Source organism: Acomys russatus, chromosome 25, assembly GCF_903995435.1.
Source record: "Acomys russatus chromosome 25, mAcoRus1.1, whole genome shotgun sequence".
NCBI lineage: Eukaryota > Metazoa > Chordata > Mammalia > Rodentia > Muridae > Acomys > Acomys russatus.
The window spans coordinates 28859753-28882671 of NC_067161.1; the positions used below are offsets into that span (position 1 = coordinate 28859753).

General features: G+C 41.8%; 1 protein-coding gene across 2 annotated transcripts in view; it reads right to left on the reverse strand.

The window, feature by feature from the left end:
- Positions 1 to 22919, reverse strand: part of Sgcd (sarcoglycan delta) — a 365504-nt gene that overhangs the window by 133033 nt on the left and 209552 nt on the right. For both annotated transcript variants that reach the window (XM_051167942.1, XM_051167943.1), the window contains exon 4: positions 3004 to 3091. In XM_051167942.1, the coding sequence (XP_051023899.1) occupies positions 3004 to 3091 (88 nt within the window). The remainder of the gene's footprint in view (positions 1 to 3003; positions 3092 to 22919) is intronic.

A 22919-nucleotide genomic window follows, 5' to 3' on the forward strand; every position in this document is an offset into this window, starting at 1 on the left:
GGCAGAGGCAGGCGGATTGCTGTGAGTTCAAGGCCAGCCTGGTCTACAAAGCAAGTCTAGGACAGCCAAGGCTACACAGAGAGCCCCTGTCTCGAAAAACCAAAACCAAAACAAAACAAACCAAAACCAAACTAAAACAAACCAAAAAAAAAAAAAAAAAAAAAAAAACCAAAGCAAACAAACAAAAAACAATCTTTCAAGTAAACCAAATCACCCAAGGCAGATAAACGCAACTGATCAACAGGCTGGATCAATTCTTCTTGTGCCTTGGCATCTGAGAGCTGGAGGCTGGGTTTCTCTCTTTCCTGTAGGCACATTTTTTCACATGTGGCTTAAATCACTGCTTACCGGGAGCTCTGTATTTAATTATTTAGCATCAGTGACTAGAGGCCAGATGTTACACAAGTGAAGTTCACAGTCCAGATGCTTGCTGTAACAGTGTGCTTGTGGAGCACAGGCTTTCCCACAGACCCAGGAGCTTCTCAGCTGTGTATGGCACAGTCCACTTCAAGGTTATGTAACTTCTGACACCCATTTGCAGCTGTGCTGGGGGAGGGGGAGTAGTGCTCTATGTGTAAAGGCACCCACTTCCCTCTAACTTGGTTATTACTGGGGCTCAGGAGATTCCAGAGCCAGTAATGTTTTAAGGCATTTGGGTTACTTCCCTCTCAGAATATCCATCTGGATGCCTTTCTCTCAGCCCTAAAGTCAAATGGCATTTCCTTATGGAGGTCTGACAATGCCATTCAGATCCACACTTTCTCCTTCCACTGTGAGGTATACAATGCCTCTCAGTCTGTCACTTCTTATAAACCTACAGAGAGTGCATTGATCACACTGCTCAACTCATAACCATATCCATTAGGCCCATACTTGTCAGTGGAGTCATTATTACAAACAACCAATCCTTTGTTTAAACTGTTAGAATTCAAAGCTTAAAACCTAGTGGGCATTTCCCACAGCCGTTAGGAACAGATCTTCTGTACTAAAAAGAGCCACACGCACACAGCCTGTGGACACACTGGCAGCTTGCAGTTGAGTTAGGTTCAAAGACAACGCGCATTGCAAATAGGACTAGGCTTCAAACTACCATTAGGAACTCCTTTTATAGGAGCTGGGAAGATGGCTCAGGTAGTAAAGTCCGTGCTATGTAGGCATTGAGGATCTGAGTTTGGATACCCAACTCCCATGTGAAAGCTGGGCATGCTAGCTGTGTATGTAACCATAGTGCTTTCAGGATGTAGGATGGAGGAGTAGAGGGGTGGGCAGAGATAATCAAAATCCTCTTGTTAATTGCATAGCCAGTCTAGCTTATCAGTATACTTTGGTCTTGGGGCGTGAGGCTGTTCAAAAATTAATGTGGGGAATGATGGAGAGAGATGCCTGATGCCAAGCTCTGTCCTTCATACACATATATATGCACATGTCCACACACACACATGGGCATATGCATACAACCAAATACATATCACACACACACACACACACACACACACACACACACACACACACACAATTCGTTTTATAACTTATAAAGTGTGGGCATGGCTTTGTACATCCTCTGTTCTCTCAGTTGAGTACAGCTGGCCTTTCCTCCATTGTTGAAAAGGAAGATTTGGACAGCATGACTGATGAAATTAAAAACAGCAGGTTCTATCTGAGAGCCTATGACCATGGGTTTTTGGCTCAGAGTATTGGGCATTAAATTCCTTCCTGGGAAACAGGCTTATCCAATCAGAAAGCAGTTAGTTGTGTTACTAACTGTTGTGTTACTGATGCACACATAGACACATCTTATTAGGTCAGTATTGTAGCATGCAGGGTCATGTGATCCATTTGCCTTCTAAATATTTATGCTTATACTCAAAGACCTATACCACTCTCATGCTTGGCCAGAGAAGCTTCTTTTTGCCATGGGCAGCCAGCAGTAGAGAGATTTAAAACTGGTCAAAAAGTACTAAGGAATGATACTGGGCGCTTAGCCCCAAAATGAGATATCTACCATAGTTTTCCAGTGCATAAGATGATTCTTAACCCTGAAAAATCCATGCCAAAGTTGGAGGTGGTCTTATATGCCAGGTACTTAGCTGTAGCACAGGTGTGTGTGTGTTGGAAGAGGGGTAGTCTTATACGGTGAATATATTCCTAACCCTAACCATGACTCTATTTTTAACTGGAAAAGTTGGGAGTTGTCTTATATGCCCAGTCTTCTTATACACCAGAAAGTACGGTATATTTGTCCCTATTCTACCAAGGCTCAGGGGTTGTTGCAGAAGATAAAGTCAAAATAATACAAGAGCTTTAGGATATCGGATATCGAGGAGCACTCTGAAATAGCAGTTGTGCTTGCCTGCACAAGACTATGTAAGATCAAGACAGCCTAGATGCCAGCATAGATGGCACAGACAGTCTCCAGGCCCCACTCCTTACTGAGGAGATGTAAACAGCAGATGATTGCTGGAGGAGAGAAAACAATTCTTTTTTGAGGATGTGGCCACTAATGAGTTTCTCATAACCTAGTGAATGTTCCCAGACCTGTGCAGGTATGGGCAACACTAACTGGAATTAGGAGGTTATTAAAATAAAAGACATTAAAGTTGGGAGGGATTGTTCTAGGGATAGCTGCGGGGAGGAACTAGGGGGCTGTATATGACCACACCTCATTGTATACATGTATGAAATTCCCAGAAATAAAGAACATTTTAAAGGAGCTTGTCCTTGGTTGAGCACTGGTTAAAGCAGCTGGCTTGAGTTTAGGGGCCATGATATCCTAAAAAGAGCTTTTCTCTAAAGGCAAGTGTCATGACACGTTGGTAAGTTAAACATGTGACTACATGGGAATATGTCTTTTGGTAGAATCGGAGGTTAAAAGCTGAATTTTCTTTCTTTACATAGGAAACAGCCATTAGATCCTTGTTCACATGGTATTTCACAGGGCAGTAAAGTCTGCTTTGTCTAGGCACTCCGATGGACTGGTCATTTGTCTATGTGTTCTTTTCTTACCTGTCACCAGCTGAGTCAGCACTTTTGTCTGGTCATTGAGAATGTTCACTGTCACGTTCCTGGCAGATTTGAAGTATAGGGCATTACCCTGTAATAAGAAAATGGAAGAAGCACATGAAGGTGGCAGGTCACTACAAAAAGGGGCTGAAATCCCAACTCTGCAAGGGGATGACCTGATTTTAGTCATGGTCCGGCTGATGCATCTTTGCTTTAGAAGCCCAAATGTTTAATGTGTGTGGTGATGGGCACATAGTCAAAATAAATTTCCTCCAAAGAGACAGACCTCTAAAACACTGCACACACACACGCACACACACACACACACACACACACACACACACACACACACACGACCCTTCCCTCTCTCCCTCTCTCTCTCTCACATACACACAACTTAATACGAGATAGCTGAGGCCTGGAGATTTTTGCATCTTTGTGTGGATAAGAGATAGCCTTGGGGCACATGAGCAACTGATAACCACCCAGCCGCATCCCTTCTAGCTTAGAATTTCCCCAGAAGAAACATGCAGCTCCCATAGAGAAAAGCAGAAAGGTGGGCTGAACACCGGCCAGTGAGGAGACACTCCCATGGAAAGCTGACAACACAAGTAGAAAGAACCTAGGAGAGACGACATTCCCAGGTAGGTATCTGCCTGCCCATTTTTCATAGGCTCATTTCTTAGGCTCTTTTCCTTTAAGTAATCTTGGCCACTGTCTATTATCCCTGTTATCAAATAGGTCCCCATATTCCCTTTCTTATACCATGCTACCCTCTTCTTTTAGAATGAAATTCAGAACAGGGCACAGTACACTTTCTCTGTGACAAGCCTGATCCTAAACCTTGTGGGATGCATAATCTCTGTTGTACCTCTGCCATCATGCTATCTGCGATACAGACTTCAAAAGGTCACACACAAGAAGGCACAGCTGCATGCCAAGAAAATGCTACCGTGGTACTAATCTTTGATATTACAACATTTTCATTTTACATTTAAAAATCTTATGTAAACTTAATGTATCATAGGTATTATTTTCTTTGGTCCTTCCCAGGCATTTAAAAGCTAAATAAACAAAAAACAAAAATAACATCAACCAAACAAAAACTAACAAACAAAAGACAAAATACAAAACAAACAAACAAACAATCCCCCACCCCGAAAAGTGGTTTTATAACATAAGAATTTCAAAGCCATTATTTATCAATTTCTGGTTCAGGAATTATCCTTTTCAATAGTACCTGCTGGTAGTAGCATCACTTGCTTGTTTTGGGAAATACCAAAAAGAACTTAGAGTGAGTTTTATCTAAACGTGTACTTAAGTGATATGTACCTTCTGCAAAAATTCACTGATACATCAGTGAAATGAGTCTGCCTACACTTTATTAAACCACTGTCCTAAAAGATGGGCAAACTGAGTCTGTGCCTTCATAGTCCTGCTTCCTACCGGGGAGAAATACAATAAACAGAGAATGATGGGAGTGATTTCGATGTTACAAAATGTTTGCAAGGCCTTCCTTCTGGGTGGGAGTAGTAATAGCTTTGGCTGAGCAGTGAGAAGCCTTCGTATTGGAGTCCTATGGAGAAGTATGGACATACTTAGAAGGAACACAGGCATGGTTTTACCATGCTAGAATAAAAATTGAACATCAGGGAGGTAGCCAGGGTTGGGTGCCCTGTGTAGCTTTCCTCTGTACTTGATGAGGCTAAGGGTTGGATTACTAAGCCCAACCTACTACTTGCTTATGATAGAACAAAAGAGTGTAGGAGTGGCAGCCAGCACTGAGGCCTGGGGTAGCGCTCTCACTTGGAAGAGTGGGGAGGGCATGGTAGCCACCAGCCACCCACAACCTAGATTCATGGTGTTGCTTTTCTAATGCAAATTGTTAAAATGGATTGCTAAACCCCATCTTTCAGGCCTTAAGGAAACAGTGAACCTTGGAACTGAGCTATGGATTAGATAGTGTCTGGGGAAGAGCTGATGACTCCCAATTCATCAGGCAACAGAGCTAGCATGGTCCTCACACTGGCTTAAGGCTTAAATTCTCCCTAATGTACAAAAATCCTTATCTTTAATTTGGTCATGAGCACACTCAACATACATGTGGTCATATGTTTAATTTTTCTTCACACAAGGAAACAAATACTAGACTAAAACAGTTTCACCATTGTTTCCGGTAGCACTTCCTAGTTCTACTTAAATCTCAAAAACATCAAATGAACTTTGAATTTGGAAAAATTGAAGCAAGGCAGGAGGTTATATTCCCAGAAGTAAATGTGCTAAATAATTTCTTCACATATTAATCAATCTGGCTCTACAGAGAAAAGAGTGGCCTGGAATCAGGGAAGTAGGTTAACTTTGCCTGACTAGCATCAGGCCTTGAGAAGTGTTGTAACCATGGTGCATACATGTGTGTGTGTGTGTGTGTGTGTGTGTGTGTGTGTGTGTATGTGTATAGATCATAGGCACATGTGGAGCTCAGAGGACAACTTACACAAGTCAGTTCTCTCCTTTCCCCATGTGGATTCCAAGGATTAAAATCCAATGGTGGTGGTTAGGCTTGGTGACAGACACCTCTACAGGATGGGTCATCTTCCTTCTCTGTTTCTTTTTTTTTTTTTTAATCAATGTATCATAATGTTGTACCTTAGCATTCATTGTTCTAACATACTGGCATCTTGGAAAATAGAATTTTTGCTCCATCGGAGTTTAAGCCATGAGCTTCACTCTTGCCTAGTACCTTTTGTTTTAACCATCAAGTTTACTTGTGATAGAAAGATTACTGAGGAAAGGGCAGGAGCCAACACACAAAGGAGAGAGCCTCACATGGCAGCTGGGCCCCCTGTGCATTCCATTGTGTTTTCTGGTCGTTTATGACAGAAAGCCAGGAAAACGCCACCCAAGCAAGCACTCCCAGAACTTCCAATGAATCAGAACAAGTGAGGAATAGGAAGAGAAGCCAGTGTATGTGTGTCCACTCTGCTTCTTCTGTTTCCTGCACTGTCCCACTCACAGCAGAGACCCTCAAACTGACGTGAAGGTGACCCAAGAGGAGAAGGGACCCTGGGGAAGCTGCCTGGAGACTCAGATGTATTGGCATAAAGCAATCTGTAGACTCATCTGATGGCCAAGAGCAGGGAGTGACTGCAGGCAATCAACCCACCCTTCTGGGTATAGGGAGGCTCCCTGTGAGCTACAGAAAGAATGCCAAGCACCGCATTTTGTGCTGGCATTTGTAGCACACAGACACTTCGACGGAGAAGAACTCCCCACATCTCCAGTTCCTTTAAGCACCCTCAAAGAGCACAGTGCAATCTTTTCTTGATGTCTTGGGGTCATTGGCATGAACATTATTCACTCCACTACGTCCCCCAGTGATTACAGAATGCAAGAGGCCATTTCGACATCAGATGGCTCCATCCGGCTGACATTTAAAATTATTGTATCTGTTTAAAAATATATTATTTATTCTTATATTGAAACAGAACAGGTAAATGTCAAATCTGCAACACTTACAGCAAAGAGCAGCAATTCAGGGCTTTTCATCCTTGCAAGGCCTTTCAATATATCTGCAAGCTTCCTCAGGGATGTCGAACCCTGCACCCTGAAACACGTCCCTTTCTGCTATCTGTAGCATTATCAACTTTAGATGTTATTCACTTACTTTCTCCAGTGGTATAGGTTCTACTTAGCTTTGAGTTAATCACTGTTCTTTGCTTGTACTATGGTTATGTATGTGTTCTTTACAGCTGAGCCAAAGAATACATTGCCATTTCTGTGACAGTTTGAATGAGAATGGCTCCTATAGGCTCATATATTTGAATGTTTAGTTTCCAGTTGGTGGAACTATTTGGGAAGCATTAGGATGTATGGCTTTATTGGGTGAAAAGGTATACAGACAAGGCCGTGTGATTGAAGCTTTGGCTGCAGGATGAAAGGGAGTCACAGAGATGAAAGAGGGGACCAGGCTTAGTGAGAAGGCAGCTCTTACTCTTTTGCTGGAGTGATCCAATGGGTGGCCTTAATTTTATCTGAAGGAAATTAGGTGTCCCAGCTGCTCCAGCTGCCAATGCAGCTGGATGGAAAACAGAGGTAACCAGCTGAGACCCGGACCATAAGGCACGTTCTCTGTACTAGATATGGATATCAGTAAAAAAGGAGGTTGGGCATTGGCCCTACACTGAACAGACTTTCAATTAAACCTACTGATTTTCCCAACCTCATTCTTGAGTTCATCTTTGTTAGGCATCCCAGAGGCCAGAGATTCTCCAGTTTGAAATCCTTTCTAGAAAGCAAAGAAAATGTTCTATCTTCTAATAGGTGAAGGAGAGGAGCTTGGCAGGCTGGGTTCCCTAGAGTGGGATCCGAGGACATGTGACTGCCCTCTTGACCCAGTCTTCTTTTGGGCCCCTCTCCAGCATGCTCAGTGAATTTCTCTACTGGTTTCTCATCTATTTACATGTGTAGGACTTAAGTCATCCTGTTCTGCATCCTGACTTCCAAACCTATTAACGGTCCCTCTACTAAGGCTTGCCAGGGCTCTGAGCCATGGACTGTTCACATCTCTCTTGTTCCTACTGGGAGGCTGTAGGTTCAAGCTTTGCCCTTTCAGTTACCTTTTATTACCTGTATAGCACATCTCAAAATTGTACTGATTCTTTATTATCTGTTATTTTCTTCTCAAGGATCACGTGATCTCATACAGTCTTAAGACTTTTGTGAGGGAGCTAAAATGAGTTCTCACAGCTGTCAGTTTGTGTTTATAGGGCCACCTTATACTGTGCCCACCTTCAGAGGAAAGTTAGTCAAAATTGTGCACAAGTGAACAGCAGGCAGTTGCTCATCTAGATACCAAGAGCTTGTTTTAGGTATTCTATGTGTTAATGAGAGACTGGCTCATGTCAGATCCTGTATTGGGCTCTGGAGAGTGGGAAACATGACTAACCTTTATCTTTAAGAAGTTCCCAGCCCAGGAGGAGACCTAGTGAATGCCAAGTAGCTATGATAACAATGTGCTATAAGTTCGATGGAGACTTATGCTCTCTTGGTGGGAGATGCACAGATTTTAATATTTGCACTGAATCAAACCCAGATCACCCTAGTCTGTTTTGACAGGATGTAGCAGCCTGGTGTTTCTTATCTGGATAATCTTGTGCTGTGGCATATTTTCCCTGCCCAGAGAGGAGCTAGCTAGCAATCTGTTGTAGAAATCAAAGCAGGGAAAACACAAGTTAGCACATAAACAACTGTCACACTTCCGGAGGGCTCTGAACTGTATGCGTGAAGTTCAGAGGAAAAGATCCAGCTGCTATCATCCTGGTGAGCCCTCCCAAGGAGAGCCAGGTTGGCTTTTTGATGTTTTTCCTCCTCACACAAAGGCAAGAGGAATCACAACTGGTTCTGTCTAATGTTAACTAGGCATCTTGGGATGCTGGCTTTATGGAACAAAGGTAGAATATTGTCTTCAGAGTAAGACAGACTTGGGCTTTAGTCACAGCTCTATTCCTTCAATAACTGTGTAGCTTTGAGTCAGTCACTTCTCTTTGGATCTCAGCTTCTGTATCTATGAGGCAAGGTTCAAGGCAACACAATGTAGTGAAAAATGTATATAAACTGGGCACAAGGATAGTATGCAAGACCATTCTGGCACAGTGAACAAGGAAACTGAAATTCTACCTTAGAAGAATGATATAGTGCAGTGGTTTTTAACTTTCCTGATGCTATGACCCTTCAATGCAGTTCATGTTGTGGCGACCCCTCCCTCAACAATCATATTTTATTGCTACTTTATACCTGTAATTTCTCTACTGTTATGAATCAAAATGTAAATATGTTAAATGAAGGATATCTGATATGTGACCCACATGTTGACAACTACAGCTTTAGAGACACTGCTGGTTCTAACAGAGAAACAAACAAACAAACAAAATCTACAAACTGGGTCTGAAGCGATAATTCATCCCAGAAAGGATGTCTTTAAGTCACTATCAAAAATCCAAAATACCATAAGCATGGGAGCTTGTCAAAGGGACACAGAGGACACTGAGAAGCATGCCAATAACCCTGAAGGTCAACAAACCAAAATGCCTGAGAAACTGTCAACAGCCAATAAGAGACTAGAGAGATGTGGGGACCAGATACATCAGGATGCTTTGCATAGGAGCGTGAATCAGAAAGAGGGATGTTAGGCAAAAATTAAAATAATCTGAGTAAAGGAGGGGTTTTAATTAACAGTAACCTATCAGTGTTGGCTGGTTAATTGTATCAAGGTGTTCTTATTGACATCAGGTGTTAGTTAAATAGTCTGGCTGTGTGGTAGATGAGAACAGCGAACAATCTTCAGGGCTTTTCTCCAAATGAAGCTGAACGAATGTGAGTCTTTTACTATCACATTAGGCTGGTAAATTCTAAGCTCTAGGATTTTAGAGAGAGTCCTTGCAGAGGCATCTGCCCCTATGCAGGTGCTCAGGGTGTTATGCCAGGGAAAAGTGATACCATTCTTTGCTTTATTGTATTAGATAGTTTCCTTTTGCCCAACTTTTCCTTTTTCATAGTGTGGGAAATACATGAAGAATTGTCTTTGCAGACTCTTACAGTTGGTCCCTCATCTAAGTTCCGTAAGCATGATTATTCTTCCCTGGTCAGATGACAGAAATCCAGGAGGTCAGAAATTACTGGCTCCTTTGTAGTGCCTATCATACAATATGGCATCACAATTAATACTGAAACAATACAAAATCCTAAGATGTTCTAGAAAAGAAAAAGGTTCAGTTGCAAACTGGACTTGTCATTAGCTTTTTTCTTTTTTCCACGATTAGTGTTGAACTTTATTTTTTAATGTATATTTTGTTTATTATAATTTATTCACATTACATCCCGATTGTTATCCCCTCACTCTTATCTTCCCATTTTCACCTTCCCTCCCTCTTCTGCTTATTCCCCTCCCTAGATCTCTGATGGGGGGTCTCTTCTTATCCCAACTGTCTGGTGTTAGCCTATTAGGTCTCATCAGACAGCCTGAATCCTCTTCCTCTGTGTGCCCACTAGGCTGTCTTGCCAAGGAGCAGTGACTAAGTCATGGGCACCAGAGTCCATATCAGAGGTTCAGCAGCAGTCTCCCCTCCCCACCATGTGGAGACTTGGCAGTCCATCAGTTACATCTGAACAGTGGGTCTTGGATCTCTGCATGCATTGTCCTTTGTTGGTGAATCAGTTTGTACAGGTCCCCAAGTCCAGATGTGCAGGCTTTGATGGTCCTCCTGTGGAGCTCCTGCTCCCCCCTGGACCTTCCATCTCCCCATTCTTCTCCACAACTCTCAGGGCTCTGCCCATAGTACATCTTTGAGTACCAGTGTCTATCTCGATTCCGCACTGGGTAGAGTTTCTCAGAGGAGATCAATTTTGGGCTAATATCTACTTATGAGTGGGTATATATCATGTGTGTCTTTCTGCGTCTGGGTTACGTGACTTAGGATGATTGTTTCTAGTTCTATCCATTTGCCTGCAAGTTTCAAGATTTTCTTGCTTTTAATAGCCAAATAGTATTCCATTGTATAAATGTACCACAGTTTCTTTATCCATTCTTTGGTTGAGGGACATCTAAGTCATTTCCAGATTCTGGGTATTACAAATAAAACTGCTATGAACATAGTTGAGGAAATGTCATTGTTTTATGGTGGGGCATCTTTCAGGTATATGCCAGGAGTGGTATAGCTGGGTCTTGAGATAGAGCTATTCCCAATTTTCTGAGAAAGTGCCAGATCGGTTTCCAAAGTGGTTGTATAAGTCTGTACTCCCACCATCTATGGAGGGGTATTCCCCTTTCTCCACATCCTCACCAGTATGTGCTGTCACTTGAATTTTTGATCTTAGCCATTCTGATAGGTGTAATATGGAATTTCAGAGTCATTTTGATTTTCATTTCCCTGATGACTAGGGACGTTGAGATGTTCTTTAGGTGTTTCTCAGCCATTTAATATTCCTCTGTTGAGAATTCTCTGTTTATTTCTGTATCCACTTTTTAAATTGGATCATTTAGTTTGATGGTGTTAAATTTCTTGAGTTCTTTATATAAAACATCCAATGGAAAAAAGACAGCATTGTCAACAAATGGTGCTGGTCTAACTGGATGTCTACATATAGAAAAATACAAATAGATGCATATTTATCACCCTGTACAAAACTAAAGTCCAAGTGGATTAAAGACTTCAACATAAAACCAGAAACACTAAATCTGTTTGAAGAAAAATTGGGAAAGAGCCTAGAACTCATTAGCACAGGAGACAACTTCCTGAACAGAACACCAATAGCTTAGGCTCTCAGAGCAACAATTAATAAATGGGACCTCATGAAACTGAAAAAATTCTGCAAGGCAAAGTAAATAGTCCACAGAACAAATCAACAGCCTACAGATTGGGAAAAGATCATCAGGAACCCTACATCTGTCATTAGCTCTTTTTTTAAAGTGGTCATTTAGAAGTTTTTCTTCAGTACATACCAAATGTCGGTAACGTCATCATTATTATTCAGTAGATCCTTATGTAGCTCCCACTTAAAAGGCAAGTATTTAAAATAAATACTATATTATGACTTTCAATTTTGCCTAGGGTATTTTTAATACCTATACTTAGACAGATTTCTATTGTTCTGCAATTTCATTCTAGTATCGGATAATGAAGCTATCCAGTGAATCATTTGCTCAAAGAAAGCTGGGAAATAGTCCAGTCACCCCAGCATAGCTTTCTAGTTCAGCTTCTCTGCGATGTGCCCAAATTTGGGTGCATCTTAGTTTCCATCAACACTTGCTCGTGCGCGAACTGTTCTGTTTCAAGGATTCTTTCCAGGCATCACGGTCAAATGTCAATGTTACAAGGGGACAGCCTGTTCTTCTTGTACCCAGTACATTCCTGGCACCCACTAGGCTTTCCATAAATATTTGCTGAATATCTGAATGTGCAAATCAAACTCAGAGTCAACAGAGAGTGACTATTGTCAACGAATAAAACAATCAAGTGAAGTCTGACAGTGATTGTCTAGGTTTTGTGAAGACAAGACTAAGCGCCGAGCAATGTGACAACTTGAACACGGGAGCAAGAACGACAGTGCAGTGGTAGCATTATAGACATTTAATCAACAAATATTTCTCAGCCACCTAATTCACTGCAAGGCACTGTAGGGCTAACAGTTACATTTGAGTCGCCTAGCCTCTAGGTTCAGCACAACTCTTTACTCCAGAGTCATGATATGATACAGATTAACAAGTGCCTGAGACCTCCCCTGGGTAAGTACCACCCATGCAGCATCTGATGTCAAATGACCCATCTTTTGCCTGCTCTGTTCCAATCTATTCTATTAATGTTCTCGTAGCATCTTTAAAGCATGAAGTTCTATGCCAAATTCTAAGCAGGTGGCCTTTGGTCCTCTGGAGCTCACACGTCTACTAGAGGGGGTGAGTACTAAAGTTGTATCTCCATAGATAATAATGCATTTACAAATGCAGTGTGTGCAATAAATGGTGGAGGCTGAATGCTGAGGGGATGGTGCACTGAGGGCTTACACAGAGACCAAGCCTAACTCAGGCTTGGGGTGGGGAGATGGGGGGTAGGGGTTTTACTCTGTTATTGTTATTGGTTTATAATCACACATAATAGTGTGTGTATTTCATATAGACTATATATTTCCAGTATATCCTAGGCTCTAACTATAAACTCCCTTTCCTTTTAGTTTCATTCTTCTATCCCCATTTGCTAGTCACCCCACTACTCTTCCTTTCTGATTTGATATTATATACATATACATGGTTTTACATAACTATAAAACTTTTAGGTCACAAAACAATACCTTTGGAGATTAGACTGATTTTTGTATAACAGGATGATGACCTCTGGCTGCATTTATTTTCCAGCAGGTAACATAAGTTTGTTTTTCTTTATGACAGAATTTGTGTAATATGCCATATTTTCTTGACCCCATACTTCTGTTGATGGATTTCTACCTAGGGTGATCGCATATTCTGGTTATTGTGAACAACGTAGAAAATGGGTGAGCAAGAATCTCTGTGGTGTGAATTTTTCCGCAAGATACCAAGAAGTGATATAGCTACGTCTTTGGAACTACAGGATTTGTTTTGTTTACGTTTTTGTCTTTTTTTTTTTTTTTTTTTTTTTAAAGAACCTCCATACTTCTTATTTTTAATTTTTAAGATTAGCATACAAAGTACATGGAATTTTCAAATATAACATGTTTCAATAGGCTTTCCTAAACCTCTTTAATCTTTTCCACCCTTTGGGCCCCCAAAGAAGGGGTAATCATTATACTGATTTCCACAGTAGGCAGACCAATTTGCATTCCAGCTAGTAATACATAAGGGCTTCCTTTATCCCCCATCCTTGCCAGTATTTCTTGTGTTTGGTGTAATGAATGAGGTGATAAGAAGCCAGGATAGTTTTAATTTGTATTTCATTGATTGTTAAAGATGCTGAACTTCTTTTCTTTCACATGTTTATTGGCTGTCTGTACTTCATCTTTTGAGAATGGCCCATTCATTTCATTCAATCATTTATTGGCTGCATTGTTTGATGTTTGGGTTTTGTTTTAGTTACTTTTCTATTGCTGAAATAAAACTCAATAATCAAAGAAACGTATTAAAATGTGTTTAATTTGGCTTATCGGCTCAGAGGGTTAGAATCCATGGTAGCGTAGCAAAGGAAACGCTGAGAGCTAACTTCTTGATCTACAAGAAGGAGGCAGACAGGCTTTTGAAACCCTAAGACTGTCCCACAGTGACACACCTCCTTCGAAAAGAATGTATCTCCCAATCCTTCCCAAACAGTTCCACCAACTGGGAACCAAGTATATGAAACTAGGGTGGCCATTATCATTCAGATCAGCAAAGTGTTTTTTTTTTTCAGTTCTTTATATATTGTATTTATTAATCCTTTGTCAGATTTATAGCTAGTAAAGATTTTTATTCAGTTCTATAGGCTGCCTTTGTTTGATTTGTTTCCTGCATTATATAGAAAATATACTTTGAATTCTTGGTATTATTTCCTGAGTTACTGGGATCCTTTTCAGAAGGTCTTTCCCTGTGGCTGTATGCTGGGGTGTTTTCCTGTGTTTTCTTCTAAGTTTCAATCTTTCAGTTCTTACATTAAGGCCTTGGATTACTTTTTCAGGTTTTTTTTTAATATGGGATGAGAGGTAAGAATCTTGCTTCATGAGTCTATACAGAGGTACCCAACTTTCTCAGTTCCATTTGTTGAAGACACTGTGTCTTCTCCACTGTGTATCTTTGGTTCTTTCTGAAAATCCAGGGGCCTGTAGCTCTGTGGAGTGAACTCTGCATTTTCTATTTTATCCCCTTGATCTACGTATCCATTTTTGTGCCAGAAACATGATACTTTTTTGTGGTTGTTACTATAGTTTTGTAGTACAAGATGAAATCACGATTGTTTGGTTCTCCAAACAGTCTTTTGTGTTTTCCTATGAATTCAGGGATCTCTTTATGTATTTATGTAAAAAGTGTCATTGAAATCTTGATGAGGATTGCATTGAGTCTGTAGAACACTTTTGGTGGTACAGCCCTCGTCACTATAGTAACCCTGATCAATGAGCATGAAAGATAGTCCTCCTGTGTTGTCCTTGGCTGGTGCCTTAGTCTGAGCGGGACCCCTGGGCCCAAATCTGCCTATCATATTGTTCTACTTGTAGATTTCTAGGACCCTCTGTATCCTTTTATTTTGCTATTCTCCCATGCATCTCTCATTTAGAGTCCCAATAGGATGCCTTCCCCTCTGTCCCAGTTTCCTGGTAAGCTAAGGCACCAGCCAAGGACAATACAGGAGGTAAACTTTAAACCCCTTCCCAGATCTAGCCAATGGTCAGAATATTCTCCACAGTTGAGTGGAGAGTGTGATATGACTTTCTCACGTACTCTGGTGCCTCACATTTGACCATGTCCCCTGGAGGGGGAGACCTGGTGGCACTCAGAGGAAGGGCAGCAGGTTGCCAAGAAGAGACTTGATACCCTATGAGAATATACAGGGGGACATAATCCCCCTCAGGAACAGTCATAGGGGAGGGGAATAATGGGAAAATGGGGGGGGGGGGAATGGGAGGATACGAGGGATGGGATAAACATTGAGATGTAACAAGAATAAATTAATAAAAAAAAAAAAAAAAGAAAGATATTCCATCTTTTAATGTCTTGGATTTCTTCCCTCATTTTTTTGTAAATTTCTTTGTAGGCTCTTTTACTTTCTCAGCAAGGTTTATTTCTAGGAATTTTAAAGCTATTGTAAATGGACTTTTTTGGGGGGAGGGTTCCCTTTAAAGCATGGTGTTATTGACATATAATAAGAGATCTTAATTTTGTATGCTCATTTTGTATTCTGCTACTTTGCTAAAGGGTGTTTACTTCTTAGGGTTTTCTGGTGAGGATTTTAGGGTCTGTTATGTACAGGATCATATAAATTGCAAATAGGGCCAATTTGACTTCTTTGTGGGAAAGACCTGTCTGAAGAATAGAATTTCTAGCTGTGATTCAAAGGATGGGTGAGCCCTGGTACGAAAAACCAGAGGGGAAGAAAATTTTGGTGCACATGCATTGACCCAAAAGTATGACGGGCTTTGTATATTAAGAGACAAAAAGAAAAGCCACCGTTGTAGAAACTCATGATTGATAGAGACATGACAGTGTTATTACCCACACTGCCTCTGATGAACAAGAATATTGATGTAAGAAAATTCATTTGTTGCTCTTTATGGATGGCGTCTTGGGAATTAGTTAAGAAATATTTCCCTATTCTTTATATATTGTTCTCTTAACAATTCAGTGTTAGTATGCATAGTGTCTTTATTCTCCCCGGAGTTCACTTTACATGTAGTAAGATAGGAATATGAATGGAAATCCTTTCTCTCCACACTATCAGCGAGTCACCAGTGTTTCCCCCAGTAATATGCCACACAACTTTGATCATATATTAATTTCCAAATATACACCAATGCCAGCGTCTTCCACCCATTCTGTTGCCCACCTCACTATTCTTGAATCAACATCGCCTTACCTCTATTTATGTGGCTTTGAGGTGCGTCCAAAAATCTGGTGGGCCTATCAACATAATTTCTCTAACATAGGACATTTGAAAAGTTTTGTAATTTTTTTTTTCCAAAATGAAAAATAGCTGAAGGGTTTGAAGCAGGGAAGTGATTAGAACCTGATTTTCGTGTAAGTATTATGTTACATTTGTGCTACCAACGTGTCTCACATCTGGCCACTTATGAAGAAAAACTGGTGTGCTCAGCTCATAGCTAAGTTCATGGTGTAGCAGCAACATTGGTTTAGGCCACTGATGAAATGGCACGACGTGGTAGGGGCTGATGTGGAGAGTGAGCATTTGCATCTCAAACCAAGAAGAGAAAGACTGAGTTCCCACAATTCCCCCCTAAGGGCATGTCCCTGAATGTCCTAAGGACCCATCTACAGGCTCTCCTTGGACAAAGCTTTTACATACAAACCTTTAGGGGACACTATTCAAAGATTACAAATGTGATCACTTTAATCAGCTTGTGGGAGTCAATCTGATACTGAAAGCCAAGATGGAGACAAAGTCCCTGAACTTAAGCCAAGTCCATAATAGGATAAAACATTGTTATCTTTTTCTCTTCTTTGGTTACAGGGTCAGATAGAAAGTAAACTGAACTGCCTTGGGAAAGAATAATTGTCCCAGTCTCCCCACTCCCTCACCCCAAATCCCCAAACCAAAGAGACAAATAAGGGAGAGCTTATGAGCAGGGTTCTGCCGTCTACAAGTGAGGCTGGGGCAGGGATATCTATAGAGTCACATGGTTTTAACCTTGGGTAGTAGCAGAGGCCCATGCTGGAGTCCAGCAGTCACCCTTTAATACAATCCATGTAATGTTAGCAACTGTGACAGAGCTAGCTAGAGGTAGCTAGAGCTAAGTATTACATTCGGAAAGACCAAAAGAACATTTGTGTGACAACCCAGATCCTGGTGAGATCAGACAATGACCAAGATGGTGCTTGGCAATGCACAATTCTATATATTCCCAGGGGACACTTTCATCCTTACAGAACACAAACTCACACCTTGACTAACTACCTAAAACCTTCTCTGTGATCTTTCCCAGCATTCTGCATAGAGTTGTGCCTAGCCGTTCTTATAAAAATGAAATGTAAAAATGTATGCTTTAAAAGCATAAGAAAATCCATGAAATTCAACACACTCCTCCCCTACGTTCTGCCTCCTCGGTTTGTGGTAGTATTTTCTCTTAGCCTGTTTTCATCAACAGAACTTGTTCTCCCGTGGATAATCCACATCTCTTGTGTTTATTTGCTCATAGATTTATATGTACAAGTTATCATGCATGTATACCTGACATTACCACATTGAACTAACAAGAAGGTGGGGGTCTAATCTCAGAGTATAACCAGCTGAAGCAGGAGAATCACAGAGCTAAAGGCAAATTGAGCTACTTAGCTAGTTTTAGGCCAGATTAGTCTATTTGCCAAGACCCTGTCTATCAAGAACAAACAACAAAACCAGAAAGGGCTAAGGCAGGATCTCTGACAAGACCAGGACTCTGTGACGTATGGTGGAGGGTTTAATGTTCTCAGTCCTGTGCCACTGCTATTTGATGAGGAGGCTGAGGCCACGTGTCAGGCGTGGCTTGGGAAGGTTCCCAGGCTGGTAAACTGCAAAGAGTGGACTCAGGAGGAAAGGGCTGGGCTTCTCTCTCCTGCTTCATCACTATTGAGCACACAGTCTGAGTTGTACATGAATGAACCACAGTGTAGCTTCTACAACTGGTTAGCACAGCTACTGAAAACTTTATATAGAGGGTGACCCAAACCTGCCCAGGGGTTCTGAGAAAGGCAACAAGCAGAGAGAGACCATAAATAAAGAGTCTATAGCCTTTGCCCATGAAGCTGAATGGATTCCAATATTAAACATTAAAACTTAACCAAACAGGCAGACTGTTTCTTTTTCTATTTCTTTTTGTCTGGCTCCTGAAACAAACACAGATAAAAATTGTTCTGCTGCTAGTCTTCAGAGCAGAAATGTCAAAGGGCAGATTTCTCTGGCTTTCAGCCACACTTGCAACCAGGGCTTTTCCTTGGAAGGTGTCCTTGGCCTTGTGTGGCTGAAAGCACCCCCAGGTCTAAGAGTACATATCTGGGCCTTGTGGCTGCCTCCACACACTCATCAGCTACTTGCATGTTCCCTCCCTCCATCAGGGAAGGCATGTTGCTGTAGATCATGACCTTTTACAGCATGGTATGTGATATTCCAGGAGTCAGAGATGGGTCTCAGGAGAAGTTGGCACAGAGACAATGTAAGCCTCTCAGAGAAGAACAAGCTTTAGATGGAATTACCAACAGGAAGTTCACATACCACACACATATGTCCCAAATACCATGCAGAACATGTCCTCTAGAGTTGAAAGGAGTAAATGAAACTATATATATATATATATATATGGAATTAGGTGTCATGCTCACCCCTGCCCCTTAAGTACATTTTTTTTAGTAAAAGGTCTGAGTTATTGATGTTGAAGGCTGATAAGTTCTTCTTGATCACATTAAATTTACATAAAGGTTATGGTGTGACCTCTTCTGCACTATACATAGCTATTAGAAACCTTATATGAAACAGACAGGCAGGGACTAGGACAACACCACGAGCCCCTAACTATGTTTGTGTATGTGCAGTAACTAAATAGCTGCGCTTTTGTTTCCTAACTTCTCAGTCCCAAAAAGAAAACAGCACCTGCTTTACACATTGCTGCAGGAACTAAGGCAGTATATGCAAAAGAGACAGCACCGTGCCTAGCAAACAGTGGGGGCAGTCTGTGATAACTAATATTAAAGAATGGGAGGCATACCCATGGGTGTGGAAATGCATTGTACTCATATCTGAAACTCTTAAAAACATTAAAAATAAATAAATGTACACCTGGATACACATGCACATGCATGCACATCACACAAAAAGTATCATATAGAAAAGACAAAAGAGGGCTTAGTATGCATGGCATAAACTGCACATAGAGGAAGTCTGACCAGAGAAATCATGCTGACATGGATTGGATATAAATTCATCAGTGCGACTTAAACGTACGGTGGTTGGCAATTATTGGAAACATGGGGCAAATTCAGCCATGGTTACGTAAGATTTCCATGCCCCAAAAAAAAAAAAAAAATTTTTTTTTTATTGAAAGCTCATAGGCTCTCTGGACAAAATAATAGCATGGGGGTGGGAGATGAGAACACCGATATTTAGCTAGTTAGAACTGGTACAGGAAATTCTGGCCTCTCTGAAATAGGGGTGTACATTGCTTTCAAACACACCACAACATTTGCAAACCCGAAGAATGTGCTGTTTCACAAAAGGAACTTTAAACGAGAGCTATGCCAAATGTATTTTCAGATTGTGGTGTCATTAAGTATAAATCAAATTAAAAAGATAATTAAAGGGGAATGCATTGTGGGTGCAGAATTAGCTGTCTCCTTCTAGGTTGATTGCCTGGCTTCCTTTCTTGCCCTCCTGAAGTCTATTATCCTCAGGAAAGTCAGGTAAGCCTGTGCAAATTCAACACAGATTATTTCACTGCTACGGGAACAAGTCCTTCCAAACCCTTTGAAGTCTATGTTCAAGCTCCATCTTGTAAGGATGACATGGATGACCGAGGTCCTCCATGATCTCCTCAGTCTTCATTCTCTACAAGATTCCTTCTATCCTTTCTGTACTTCCTTCCTCAGTCCTTCCTCTTTTACTTCCCTTTCCTCTCTTCTCCTTTGCTTGATCACATTCTTTCCTCCTTTCCTCTTCTCTCCTGTTCCTGTCCCCCTCTCCTCCCTCCCTCTCCTTTCCTTCCTCCTTATCAGCTTCCTCCATCAAATTTCCACCTAGCTTCCTTTCTCTTCCCACTGCCTTCCCATCCCTTCATTCTCTCCCATCCTCTTCTGAGCTGAGGTCTTACTAAGTAACCCTGACTACCCTGCAACTATCGGGCCCCCCCCGCCCCGCCTCATCCTCCCGAGTCCAGAGTGGCAGGATGTCAGGTCTGTGCCACCAGGCCTGGATCCCCTGGTACATCTTCATGGGAGAGCTGCAGTGCTCTCTGTTTTTCAAACCATCTCCAGGGCTTTGCACTTTTTCTCTCTGTGGTGGGAAGCATGCTTCTCCCTGCCCTGCCTCAGTCACCTGTCTTCCTCCTCATCTTCCACTACAGCAGACGCATGCTTCTCTGATTCTATTGCTCTGCCTTTCTCTTTATATCAGCCAGTGTGGCTTAACATCACTGATTTACTTGATTATCTGCTTTTATGTATCTTTTCTTACCATAGTGAAAAGCTCACAAGACATGGAGTCTATTGACTCACTGCTGGGTACCTTCAAGGCTTGAGCCCTGTGTCACTCATAGCAGGCACAAGAGACTTTTTCAGAGAAGCAATGACTAACGTTAATATAAGCTCCCTGATTGCCCTGACACTTTATACTGTGGTTCTGAAAAGATGGCGGATCCTAAGTCCACATGATTCTGCTGGTAGGCCTGGAGACAGTATTAGGGTTAGAGACACAACTTAAATCTGGAAGAAGGATATAGGTAAAAGTGAACAAACAGGGTAGTAAGGACAGCATGGCCCAGGTGTCTGCAGAATATGGTTTGGTGACATTTCACTACAACGATGATGAGCTTGGTGGCAGGGTTCAGCCAGCATGGTTTCCTCTGTATTCATGCAGGGCTCAATGGATTGTGAAATGAGGTGGCACCTGCAGTTCGCTGACATGATCCTCTTACCCTTGCACCATGTGTCTGTGATGCACTGACTCAGATGATTTGTGTGCAGGCTTCTATTGAATAACCTTGCACTTTCAGCATGCCTGAGGAGTTCAAATCTGGCCTGCTATGTGAGCCACTTTGTCCTATCCAGGCTGTGTTAACTTGTAGCTGCGCATTTCCTCAGCCTTTTGGAAGTACTCCGAGAGACCTTGCAATGGCAATCAGTCAGTTACAGGTATTTTTTTTTTCCCACTTTGGCTTTTCAAAACAGGGCTTCTCTGTGTAATAGCACTGGATGTCCTGTACTCACTTTGCAGATCAGGCTGGCCTTGAACCCAAAGACATGTACCTGCCTCTGCCTCCCAAGTGGTAGGATTAGAGGCGTGTACTACCAGGCCCAGCTATTTAAAAATATTTATTTATGAATATGAATGCTCTAGTTTCATGTACACCTGAAAGTTAGTAGAGGGCATCAGACCCCATTATAGATGCTGATGAGCCACCATGTGGTTACTGGGAACTGAATTCAGGACCTCTAGAAGAGCAGCCGGTGCTCTGAACCATAGGGCCACCTCTCCAGCTCCCCAGTAGTCAAAAATATCAGTGTTAAAGCCAGCACTGACTGATCATCAACACTAAATGGCTTGGTTTATAAAGTCCGAACACCCTTCCCCATGAAGATTTATTTTCACTCATGTGTCTGTGCTTGCATGTGTGTGCACAGTCACATGTGCTCACGAGTACATGGTGCATGAGTGCGTGTGTCTGACTGTCTGTGCACACACACAGGTACCCGTGAAGGCCAGAAGACGGCATCACATCTCTGAGAGCTGGGGTTAGAGTTTCTTCTGAGCTGTGAGATTTGAGTGCTGGGAATTGAAACTGGGTCCTCTGGAATCATCAAGCCATCTCTTCAGCTCTCAGGGGGAATATTGAATAGGGCTTTTTGCCATATTCTAATAAGCTGTATAGCATGTGTTGATCAAATCACATAACTACATGGATTTTGTACTGTGGATTTTCTCCTTGTAGTGTATATTTAGAGCAGTAGACCTTACACAAAGCAGATGGCCCTTCTTACTGTAAGTAGGCTTCATTGGATCACTTGATGACCTGCATAGAGCAAAGGGATAACTCGCTGCTGGAAGATAGAATTGGGCAGCAGATGTCCTTTGGACTTGATGTTGAGACTAATACTTCCTCTCGCCAGTCTGATGACCTCTGACCTTAGTAGACTTGCTTTTCTGAGGCTACCAGTCTAGAAACCTTGTATATTTTAGAATCAGCAGTACCATAACCATGTAAGCCAAATACTTAAAATTACATCTGTCAGTGTAACCGTATGTATTTCAATCTCTCGTATTTCAGTCTGTTGATTTTTCTTTGGAGAATCTTTACAATACAGAAAGAGTGAACATTAAAAGAGTGGAGTTGGTGTTGCTAAAAATTGTTTCACTTAAAAATGGATGTGGAGAGTAAGGAGGTCATCCGAGGAAAGCAAGGGCTAGCTTGGATATGAGAGTCATCTTTATAAACCCATAGATACTGTGGAATAGAGAGGTCAGACTTATTTTGAGTGGTGGTTTGGGTGACATTGAAGAACTATATAATTTTGGGGTTCTCTGTAGATACAGACAGATGTCAGCCAGTGGCCACGTCAGGTAGTGACATGGACACTATAACCATCACCATCACTGATAGTCATGGCAGCTGCCATGGCTAACGTAACTGAAGGTGTACACTCTGCTGGGCATGGTCATTAATGCTTTTCATGTGAAATGCATTTTTTCCCCAAAGTCTAGACCAGGGATGGGCACGATAGGAAGGAGGTGTCACAGACACCCTTATAAGGGGTCATTTCTCCTTTAAATGCCTCTTATTGTCACTGATGATATAAGTAATGTCTCACCTGCTGCCTGTGATGTTCAATCTTGATTGTTAACTTGATGGTTTTAGAAGCAACTGGGAGATGCGCTGCTGGGACAGGCTGTAAGGGATGCTTTCCTGGAATGATTACTCAGGGGACAAGACCCTCCACAGAGCGGGAAGCATCTATCTGCAGCTGCCCAGAGAGAAGGAAGTCTAGTAGCAAAGCTTTACATGCACACCTTTGT